The sequence below is a fragment of the Myodes glareolus genome, chromosome 9 (assembly GCF_982192425.1).
Source record: "Myodes glareolus chromosome 9, mMyoGla1.1, whole genome shotgun sequence".
Lineage (NCBI taxonomy): Eukaryota > Metazoa > Chordata > Mammalia > Rodentia > Cricetidae > Myodes > Myodes glareolus.
The window spans coordinates 64,452,538-64,464,290 of record NC_142034.1 but is presented as its reverse complement, the minus strand read 5'-3'; the positions used below and the strand labels follow the sequence as shown (position 1 = coordinate 64,464,290).

At 46.6% G+C, this 11,753-nt stretch overlaps 1 protein-coding gene across 9 annotated transcripts in view; it reads left to right on the top strand.

Moving 5' to 3' along the window:
- The window catches only part of Mprip (myosin phosphatase Rho interacting protein), a 124,895-nt gene extending 114,593 nt beyond the window's left edge, over positions 1-10,302 (top strand). For 4 of the 9 annotated variants that reach the window (XM_048448065.3, XM_048448063.3, XM_048448062.3 and 1 more), the window contains 6 exons: positions 611-770; positions 2,110-2,229; positions 3,581-3,667; positions 4,274-4,436; positions 5,798-5,883; positions 9,591-10,302. In XM_048448065.3, coding sequence (XP_048304022.1) covers positions 611-770; positions 2,110-2,229; positions 3,581-3,667; positions 4,274-4,436; positions 5,798-5,883; positions 9,591-9,662 — 688 coding nt within the window. In that variant the 3' untranslated portion in view covers positions 9,663-10,302. Of the gene's footprint in view, positions 1-610; positions 771-2,109; positions 2,230-3,580; positions 3,668-4,273; positions 4,437-5,797; positions 5,884-6,044; positions 6,252-6,322; positions 6,389-9,590 lie in introns of those variants that run through there. The other 5 variants (XM_085695003.2, XM_048448066.3, XM_048448060.3 and 2 more) reach the window with 3 other exon arrangements.
- Positions 10,303-11,753: the final 1,451 nt, after the last annotated feature.

Here is an 11,753-nt window from a genome sequence, read left to right as displayed (position 1 = left end):
GAGCCAGGGTCTGGCTGGTGCTTTGTGCCTGGTATACCACAACTGTGGCAAAAGTGACCATAGTTCATGTTCTGGAAATTTCACACATACTGGCTGCACAGGAAGCAGCACCAAGTACAGCACTGAAACAGCAACTTGTGAATTTTCCCTCAGTAGGAGTCACACTGCTAGGGTTAGTTACAGGAGGTATTCATTGATTAGACTTTGCTGAGGTCTCTGGAATATGCCAGGGTCTAAAGCAACAGCTCAGGAAATCCAGTGGTCATGCTTGCTGGACTAGAGGCTTATCTGGAAGTTCCTTCCTGGTTCTCTTGGGGATTTGGCCCTTCTGGACATGGGATGCTAAAAATAGTACCTCCAGGGCAGTTTCCTGGTGCTGAATGTCTGTACTATGACGTGATACAGCACCCAAGTGGATGCTTTCCACCTCTGAGATCACAGTGACTAACTGGCTCTGCCTCCCAGTTCCATCATGCCAGCTGTAAATGGCTCAGGAAAGACAGAGTCATTTCTGCAAAGTATTCCTGACATTCTGTGAGGAGACATTGTACTGTCAATACCCAGCTGCCAGTTCTATAGTGGGGCAGGGCTGAGCATTCCCTCTCTGCAGGGAGGAGCTGCAGTCAGTGCAGAGGGAGCTGGAGGTTCTTTCGGAGCAGTACTCCCAGAAGTGCCTGGAGAATGCACACCTGGCCCAGGCGCTGGAGGCCGAGCGGCAGGCCCTGCGGCAATGCCAGCGTGAGAACCAGGAACTCAATGCCCATAACCAGGTAAGGCCAAGAGAGGCTAAGCCTCACCTTCATAGAGATTACCTAGCTAAGGTACCACCATATTTGCCTTTGCAGAGACTTACAAGTCTCTGGTCAGGTTCATCTCAGGGTTGGGGTCTTCTGTCCTCTAGTGGCTGGATTTACCCTCTCATCTTTATTTCTATAAGTCACACTCTCAGAATTCAGTGTTTCTCAGGAAATTGGGGTTCACTAGAATCCCTGCTGGCCCAAATGACTGGGTTGTGATACTGAGCTCAGAATAATCTCTTCTGACCACCCTATTTTGCCTGCCTCAAGCTGTATCATGCTTGCCTTCTCTTTAAGCCATTCCAGACTGTAGGTAGAACTACTTGGGAATCACTGAACCGCTGCAGTGGCTTGAAGAAAAGCACTTTGCAGCCAGGGAGGAGGCCTGAGAAAATGGAGGGACAGAGCAGAATAGCCTTTAGGAGGTCTAATGGGACAAGATAACACTGCCCACACCAGAAGGTTAGGGTTTTGGGGGTTTTTTTTTTGTTTTTTTGTTATTGGTTTTTTTGTTTATTGTTTTTCAAGACAAGGTTTCTTTGTATAACAGCTCTGGCTGTCCTGAAACTCACTCAACAGACTAGGCTGGCCTCAGACTCACAGACCTGCCTCGCCACCACCTTCTAACTCCAGTGTTTTAAAATCCTTGGAACCTTAACTCTAAAGACACAATTGCCTCTCTGCTGTGAGTTGTGAATCAGTAGATTCGACTGACCACAGATAGAAAATTTTCAGGCAGGGGGAGGGGAGCATTTGCACTGGACATACACTAACTTTTTTATTTTCACTACTCCCTAAATAATACAGTACAACTGAATACTTAAGAATTACATGACTGAGGGATGGTGGTGCACACCTTTAATCCTAGCACTTGGGCGGCAAAGGCAGGTGGATCTCTGGGCTTGAGGGCAGCCTGGTCTACAGAATGAGTTCCAGGACCGCCAAGGCTACACAGAAACACTGTCTTGAGAAAAAAGAAAAGACTTGGTATTGGGTATGAGATGTAATCTATAGATAACTGAATTATATGGGAGGGTGTATGCAGATATTTTTGGGCCCTTGAGCATCCACAGAATTTGGTGCTTAATAGGGGTCCTGGAACCTAAGTTTTCACATAGCCTCACATAGCCCATATGAACAGCTTTTATGTGGTAACAGCCTCAAATGTCTACCTTAAACATGGTGCTGTGCATGCACAAGGCTTGTGGCCTCCATTCTTAGGTCTCTACACACTACTAGTGAAAAATGACTTTCTCTGGTGTCCAAGCAACTGTGTGTGGGCGGTCACTGTTGTGTTGTTGTGTCTCTCCAGGAACTAAATAATCGCTTGGCTGCAGAAATCACACGGTTGAGGACACTACTGACTGGAGATGGTGGCGGCGAGTCCACTGTGTTGCCACTCACACAGGGGAAGGATGCCTATGAGTTAGAGGTACTGTGAGAAGCTAGGCACTGCCTTGCCCAGTGCTCCTGAATCACACAGTAGTTCCTTAGTTTAGAGTCATTGGAGACCAGATTTGAAGATAGGGCCAGAAGGTTAGAATTCAGTAGTAGAACACTGGCTTAGCATGTGTGAAAGCTGTGGGAAGGCCCAAAGTCATCCAGACATAGCAGGTAGTCTCAGGTCCACAGGCAAGAGCAGGGGCCCTCCAGATGACTTTCCTTTACCTGCCCACAAACTGGTTTCATAAAGTGGCCCATTTCAAGGCTACAAGAATGTTGTTTCTCTCAGATTATCATGAATTAATTTCTCACAGCCCAGGATGTTCATTTTAAGTCAGAACAGCTCATTCTGCAGTAGTGTACTACTTGGGAGGCTGAAGCAAGAAGATTACAGAGCAGTCTGGAAAGAAAAGAAAAGAAGAGAAAAGAAAAAACACTGTTGAGGGGGCTGGAGAGATGGCTCAGTGGTTAAGAGCACTGATTGCCCTTCCAGAGGTCCTGAGTTCAATTCCCAGCAACCACATGATGGCTCACAACCATCTATAATGAGATCTGGTACCCTCTTCTGACCTGCAGGCCTTCATGTAGGCAGAACACTGTATACATAATAAATAAATAAATCTTAAAAAAAAAAAAAAAACACTGTTGAAAGAGAGAGGGAGAAAGGAAAGACTCTAATGTGTGTAGGGCAGCGGTTCTCAACATGTGGGTCTCAGCATATCATATATTTTTATTATTATTTGGAGGTCGCATATCAGATATCCTGCATATCAGATTTTTTATTATGATTCATAACAGCAAAATTACAGTTATAGAGTAGCAATGAAATAATGTAATGGTTGGGGGGTCACCACAACATGAGGAACTGTATTAAAGGGTCACAGCATTAGGAAGGTTGAGAACCACTGGTGTAGGGCATCATCAAGAAGGCCCCCATTAGGTTAAAATTTTCCTTTATAGATCACTCAGACTACACCATACTGACAGGTAAGCAGGAGGAGCTAAGTAGGCTTGGCAAAATTTCCTATAGGAACAATATATCTAGACCTTGGCAGCTCCTGCTGCAGGGAGCAAGCAAGAGTGGGAACTCAAGATAGTCCCCATGCCTGCAACCCCAGGTTCTCAAGACTAGGGAGCCTAGCAGAGTATTTTCCCTTCCCCATTTCTGTAGAGGCATTTGGGAGGTATTTAAATCATGTGTTGTGTTGGGTGTCATCAAGGGTGGGCTCTCTCCTCCTCCCCAGTGTGTGAAGCAACTGTCTGCAAGCCAACCTTTGTAGGCATAGACTACAGAATCCCTTGTTTCTGAGAGCCAGACCTCATTTTCTCTCTCCTTATAGGTCTTGTTGCGGGTCAAAGAGTCAGAAATACAATACCTGAAGCAGGAGATCAGCTCCCTCAAGGATGAACTCCAGACAGCCTTGCGGGTAAGGGCCACATGTTTGAAGGCAGGGCAGGGTAGGGTAAATGTTGGGAAGCCTGGCCGGGTCCCTCTGGTGGCACGGCAAGCCACTCTACAGGATCATGGTCACAAAGTCAGGTTCCCTTGAAACACCAGCATGTAAGCATATACCTTAGGAGTGAACAAGAAAGCCTCCCTGGCCTAGTCAGGTGGTGGTTGTTCCTGTGGACAGGAGGAATGACACAGAAGAATGCCATGGAGGTGAAGTGAGGCTTGGTCTACCGTTCAGGTGGGTCTAGTTGGACTGGAGTTAGAAAGAAGCGATATAATCCTTGATATCATCAGATCACTTAGAAAATCTGAAAACCAGAGGCTTTTCCTGGTTGACACCCACAAGAAAGTGACTTGGCAGTCAGGACCACAGCAGGCTGCCTCAGCTTGCCCTGCCCTAGCTGTTCACCACATGTTTTCTTCAGTGTCCAGTCTTTGTCTCTGGAGAGAGGGAGGACACACAGGATCATTTTCAAGCCACAATTAGTTCTCCCAGCACATCAGCCCCAAGGCTAAAGTTCAGAATGAGTCTGATCCCCTGTCTCCAGCTGCTGTTCATTTCTGTCCTTTTATTCTCTAGGATAAGAAGTATGCTAGTGACAAGTACAAAGACATCTATACAGAGCTTAGCATTGCAAAGGCCAAAGCTGACTGTGATATCAGCAGGTTGAAAGAGCAGCTGAAAGCAGCCACAGAGGCCCTGGGCGAGAAATCTCCTGAAGGCACTACTGTATCAGGATACGGTGAGCAATCTGGGTGCTACTCGTAAAGATTTTTTGACACTTGAGTCAAACCCCAAAAATTCTAATGTCCTGTGACATCCCATATCACCTTGAGGGACCCCACATGCACAGATTGACCCTCTCCTCCCATGTCCTGCAGCTGCTTTACAGAGCTTCTTCCATAGTAACAAGGGGTCTTACAGTCTGTCTCTGAGAAACTCCAGCAGAGAGGGGATGTTCATGCTAGTTCCTCAACTCAAATGTTTTACCATACAGTCTTTGAGGGCCACAGGCAAGCAGAACAGAGGGATAACCTACTACCCTCTCAAGAACAGTGGAACTGGCCTCTTTCTGTGCTGGCTGAAAATGTGCAGGACAGACGGAAAAGAACCTGCAGAACCACATTCTTTTGGACACTTTCTCATAATTCATGATTTCATCTTACCTTCGTGGTTACCCTTTCTTTATAAAAGCCCACAAACTGAAAATCTGTTCAAGTCCCATAATATCCTGTAGCTCAGCTTTCCTTCAATAGCAAGTTCAGGAACAGTAACCATGACAGCCCTCACACGTGCCTGCAGACAAGTCCTCTACATTGTTTGCGGGATACAAACATTCACTTTTCTGGAAGACAACTGGCAACAACAGCACAATTTAAAATCTAACTAACTGTAAAAGGTAATTACCATAGTCACCTGGGTAGGAAACCAAAAAGTCAAGGCATTAGAAGGAGGAAGCTTTAGACCTGCCATGCTAACTAACCTCTGAAAAGTGTGCATAGGGTACTACATCTGCAGACAGGAGCCACAAGCAGCAGTCCACCACACAGTGCACAGAGTGCTAAGTGTCATCCATGGACAGCTGGGTTTATTAGAAGCTGCACAGTGACAGTGTGTAGTTCTTAGGAAGACGGGGAGATGTTTTCGTGTTGGTGTAAAGAGAAATTGTGACATCTTTCTGCATAAGCGTGGAAGCCCCATACCCATGACATACTATGGTGTGACCCAGTATGCATTTTTGTCTTCTGTATTTAAGACACTGAAAGGACTGTGTTCTTGGTGGGGTGAGTCATGAGACGAATTTGGTCTGATTTTCTTTGATACCAGTCCTATGCCAGGAGTAAGCTAGAAATAATAAGGCCAGTTGGTCTGTCTAGTAGTCAAGGTCCAAATCAGAAGTAAGAGATCCTCCTATCCTCTATTGACAGTGCTATGACTGAGGAGTTGTGATGTACACCCTGGTGGGGACCCAGTGCTCCAGCAGTTGCTGGGTTGGTTATTTACTTGATGCACTGTAGTAGTGGACATGGAACCTCCCACACATTTTGTTTGGTTTCAGAAGATTGTAGAAAACAGAAGTAATGAGCCTTTTTGTTCCTTCAGACATAATGAAATCTAAAAGCAATCCTGACTTCCTGAAAAAAGACAGATCCTGTGTTACCCGGCAACTCAGGAACATCAGGTCCAAGGTGAGTGAGGTCCAGCTTATAGTTGAGGTGGGGCTTGAGGATGGTATTAAGTCAAGCCAGTACAGGCACTAACCTACCTGTGTAGTCACCCTGTTGGGATGATTCTAGTGACTTCAAGTTCCATGTCTGTGTCTCTGTTCCATGTCATCAAAACCATCTAGGTGCCAGGGCTTCAAGAAGCAAGACATGGAGGGATTCTGACTTAATCCTCACCTTCTGTGGGGTAATCTGACCTCTCATTAGCTCCACTGTATGTCTGTTCTCTGCACATCCCTGTTATCACACTGACACTACCAGCCTTGGAAAGATGAAGTCAGTGATCCCCAGTGTGCTCTCAGATGGGCATGTCTCTGGGAGGATGGGCGGAGAGGGCCTGGCCAGCATGCTGCATTTAGAACTGATTGTGTGTGTGTCTTATTTTTGCTCTTTCCTCTGACAGTCCGTAATTGAGCAGGTCTCATGGGATAACTGAGTCGCGCCCGCTTCCAAGTCCCCTGTCGTGTAGGTAAACCACTTCTCACTCTGCCCACTACCCGCCCAGGCGGCTCTGCATGCACTGCTCACACCTCCATAGCACACCTCTGTGTAATAATCTTCATTCATCCTTCTTCAACACACAGACACACACACACACACACACACACACACATAGTCCATGTGAGATCTCAGTAACTGTCCTGGAAATTGGTACTCTAACCTCTTCACAGAGCTGAGCCTACCCAAGGCCTCCCCAGCTTGACAGGAGGGCACAAGCCAGCATGCATACTTGGTGATTTGCACGGCACCAAGTTCATGTCTCCTCTCTTGGAAATAAGTTATAGGGAGATGGCAGATACCCACTGACTCTGGCAAGGAATTTGCTCTGTGGAAGACCTCACCCATCCAGTTAGTAGCAAAGTTGCTTGGGGAGATGCCTGCATATAGAGCAGACCCCCATTGTGTTGTTCTGCATGGAACTGATCAATACTGCATGGGTAGAGTCTGAGAAAGTATTTTGTTCCTAAAGGCCTGGCACCCTTACACATGGGGCTGAATGTGACCTGGTTTTTGTTGTTTTTGTCTCTACATAACACAAAAGCCTGTCTCTCCCAATAGAAGGTAGTAGGGTTGGCCACGTTGAGGTCAATTCTAGGGATGCTGTGTTGACTTTTTTATGCAATATTAACAGCTCAAGGAGTCTGGCTAGCTGTTTCCACTGGTAGTACCCAGGTGTACTGGTTCATGAGCCCTCCCACCTTCCAGCAAGGGCCATTAGCTCAAGGTTCAGAGGAGACAGGTTTGCCTTAGGGAAGAATATTGAAAAAGCCCAAGAGTTTGAACATTGGCTCTTTTTTGGGGGAGGGGTAGGAGTAAAGCAGGGTTTCTCTGTAGCCCTGGCCATCCTGAAGTCACTCTGCAGACCAGGCTGGCCTCAACAACTCACAGAGGTCTGCCTCTGCCTTCCCAATGCTGGGATTAAACGCGTGCGCTACCACCATCCTATGTAATTGGTTCTTTGAACCAGTCTGGCTTTGTTTTCTCTAGTCTCAAGTTAACCTACATGCAGATGTGGTTTAAGCAAGATTAAAAACTTACTTTAGAGTTTTTCATAAAACTTTTTTTTTTTTTAATTTCTTTGGTGAGAGAGAAAGCCTTTCTAGGCTCATTCTTTTTGTATTAGAGACTATTTTCTCCAGCCTGGGGTTAAACTCAGCTCTTGTCCTTGAGCCCTCAGAGAGCATAGTGGTCACTGTGAATAAGTGAGGCCTATGGGTCAGAATAAAAAGGATATCCAGGAAGGACACCATGTGGAAAATATGCAGTGGGGTATACCACCTACATATAATTTTACACAGACACAGGGCTCAGTAACTGACTGGTGGTGATGCTAGGGAACAAGGAATCTCCATTCTAGCTAGATCTCTATAACAAAGACAGCCATAGAGAGAGAGCTATTGGGGCGTCTGTGCTTGGCAGGGACACTAGAGTTACACAATGCTAGGGCTCCTCTGTGCTGAGTCACTAGAGCCATGGTAGGTGGGAAAAGCTAGGAGGTCAGAGGAGACCAAGGAACTGCTTCTCACATGATTTGTTAGTATTTGCATAGTGACATAGCTCCATTGCTGTACTTTATATCCGACCTCAGAATAGCACATCCCCACTGGGCAAGTGGAAGCAAGCCATGTGTGGTGGCAGCATGCCCATATGGTCTTAGTGTACCTGGAGTTCCACCAGCCCTGTTAAGAGAGACTGGGATCTCCCTCAGGTGCTGTTTTCATTTTCTACCTCAGTCAGCTTTCATAGCACAACATGACCTCTTCTGAGATCCAGAACAGAAAGGATTTTCCTCAGTGTTGTCATGGGCTGGGTGTGGGATGCTGAGTCCTGAAGGCCGAACTTGAGGCCAGAGACTTCAGAGAGCTGGCACTGCCCAGGTGTAAGGGACAATGGGTCTTGCCTGCTCTCTGCTCTAAGAATGATAATAAGTGCTGTGACTGGGCTTACACCTGCTGTGGAGTTTAGTTGCCATCTAGGGCCACTGTGGCTATCCAGGACCTGCTCCAGTTGCCGGGTGGTAAGCCAAAAGACCTATGTAATTTCTCTTGGGAGTCTGGCTGCCATGGAACCACCTGAACTCAAGAGGAGGAGCGACTTGAAGGATATCCTGAAGCAGGAATATATATATATATATATATATATATATATATATATATATATATTCACATACATATAACTTGTTAGTATAAGAAACAATACTCATTAAAAGACAGCCTCAGCTATATGAGAACCTATCTAAAACAAACAAAAAACTCAGTTATTATGGGCAAGATGGTAAGGCACACAAAACATAGCCCAGATTCTCCTTCATTCCTTGCTTAAAGGTGGGCCTCAACCTCCAGAAACAGCCCTGGCTTCCCATTTCCTACTACAACATGCAATCGTGGCCAGACTGAGTCTGACACCAAGGTTGATTGCCAGAAGAGTTGGTACTGAGGAACCAGAGCCAGACCTGGGCATGCTGAAATAGTTCATTGCGAGTTCTCTAAGAACTGGGGTTTCTTTTCTCTCACAGAAATGAAAGCTTTGGGAAAGATGTTTAAAGAAAAAAGTAGTAAATATTCTGGTCCTCAGCTAGTAAATGTCCTTTACCTTAAGAAATAATACCAAGAACACAGGAAAGTCTGTGGGGGAGGGGTATTATTAATAGCTATATCTGGTGGCCCCATGGGGGGGGCGGATGAGTGTAGAATGTTGATAGCCATATCTGTAAATCTAGTGGCCTCATCAGGGATGCCTGGGGCAGAGCTGTAGAGATAGGGTGCCACTAGGATGTCCCAGAAGAGAGCACCTGTCTTAAGGCCATGAGTTCATGAAGTCAAAGGAATAAGACATGCATACTCCCTATGCAGGAAAGTGACAGGTGGCCAGGTTTCCAGTTCTCAGCCCAAGTTTTCCATGGTTTGGTCAATCTGAAGACCCAGCCCTAAGGTCAGAGTTGAACTATGTAGACACATGATCTTGTTTCTCTTTATTTTTCCCTTATCTCACCCAAGTAAATTTCCACAGGAGAAAGCAAACTCCAGTAACACTACTTCTCAGGGCCTTCTGCCCTCGCATGCCCACTAATCTCAGGATCCCTCAGCCTCGCACCTGCATCTACTCCTGAAGCCCAACTTCCTCTGTTTCACCAGCACCTAATTGCTTCTTCTTCCTGCTGTCTCCACCAGAGTCTGAAGGAAGGCCTGACGGTGCAGGAGCGCTTGAAGCTCTTTGAATCCAGGGACTTGAAGAAAGACTAACTGCATCCTGTCCCACCTGACACATCCTTCCCAGCTGGTGGCAGCACAAGCCAAGTGTGGCTTTCATCTGCATCTGTGCTTTTCACTGTTGCCATCATTAACTGTGGGTATGGATGCATGAGAGACTGCTGTGTGGGGTGTTTGCTCCATCCCTTCCCTGTTGATTCCAACTTCTCATTGTCTGTATCACAGCTTTTCCCATGGTATTCTCGGATTAGTCACACTCAAGCAGCAGTGGGGAGGGCTTCCCCACTGACATCTGAGCAGGACCCCTTTGTCCTCCCACCACACTCACTGTCAGTATTAAGGCACAGCAGCCTGTTAATAAGCTAGCCCTGCCTCAGATTATACATGTGGGGACCTGCCATTGGCTCTGTTCTACTGCACACAGCTGAGCACCACCCCTGCTGGTTAGAGCAGAACCGCTGAATGTTCTAGTCTGGCCTGGTTGTGGAGGGGCCTTGGATAGTGTCCAGCCTGCCCCCCATTTCCTTTCGACCTGAGAGGACAGCATTTTGTATTTGGCCCACTGATGCAGCTTATAACCATATCCCAGATAATCCTGGCAAATCTTTCACAACCTGGAAAATGTTGAAAGCAACCAATCCTATTTTGGTTTTTTATTAAATCTTGCACAAAAGCCCCGGCCCCTCTCATTCCTTCCTCCGCTCGTGCCTCCCTTGCTATGATAACCCTGGTCTATTGGTGGCTGGGAATGGTGACCTGCAGCCTGCACCTTCAGGCTTGTCAAGTGTGATGATCCTTCCCCAGGTCATCTAGAGGAGAGAAACTGCTGGGTTTTAACCTGTCTGAAAAGAAGTTGTCAATGTTGCTTGGGGAAGGGATGAGAGGAGACCTGTTGTCAGGGCTGGTAAGAAGATCAGCATGTGCTCAGGACTCCAGTCTGAGCTCTGGGAGGTTCCCTTGAGGTGTCTGCTTCTCATGGAGCCATTACAGGGAGCCTGTGCTAACAAGTTTGCTTTTCTAGCTAGCTGAACAGGACCTTTCTAACTACCCAAAGCATTCTACATTGTTTCCTTAAAATTTCTGTTCTCATTAAAAAAAAAAAAAAATCATACTATAAGATGCAGCACACAAAAAAGCCCCATGTCAGATCCCACTGTCCTGAGTCCCAAGTCCCTGGCTCGAACTTCCACTTTGTGTTGAGTGGGTCAGATGGTCTCTGGGTACACAAGTTCAACTCATGTATGAATCCCTTCTGTCAATTCTACAGGACTTGATGTTCAAGGCCATCCAATGTCCAGCTGGCCTTGAAGTAGACAGGCAAAACTCCAAGATACCTGCTTTATGACATATCCAAGTGCACTGCTAGCCAACAGACAAGCCCTGGCTACATCCTTTGCACAGATTTTTAAGTTCCTCACTGGCACATGCTGCTCAGTTGCTATTTATGTTTTCAGCATTGGGCGAGTCAGATCTGTTGAAAATAAGTTGCTGCTGAAACAGTGTTTTTAGCTCAGAGTGGTCCACACAGTAGCATGTGCATGGCTGGGATTCAGGAGCTATAGTTTTATGTTGAGGACTACTGTTCTCTCTGGTGTGGTTCCTTTGCAACTGTCCTGCTGCCCTTGGGGCTCTCTGGCCCCAGTGAAATCATCTTCCTGCCATGCCACAGAACCTTCTGAAGATGACAAGCCTACAGGTCAAAAGAACATTTTTTGCTCTTCGCCTCAGAACCCTTGGACATGACCTTTGCTAAACACAGTACCTTCGAGTCAGAGACAAGGGTTGGGAGATAAGCTGTACCTATCTCATCTGCCACTCACGCTCCCACTGAAGGCTCACTTGTGCCATGATACAGTTAACTCTGCTCTAGGGCTGATTTCATGTATAGGTGTTTGACACAGTACAAGGGTACCTGGATTATCTCCCACTCTCCAAGCCACTCTGAGCAGTAATGTGAATCAGGGTGCATCTTGAGTTTCTTGGCGGTGACTTCTGGCAGAAGTAAACCAGGAAAGAAGCTGGTCTTCTGTGTCCCTGGTGGCCATGCAGGCCCATTGCAGCATTTTATTTGGCCTGCTGCTGTCCTCTGTCAATTTCCTTCCCGCAGACTACGCCAGGCTCACT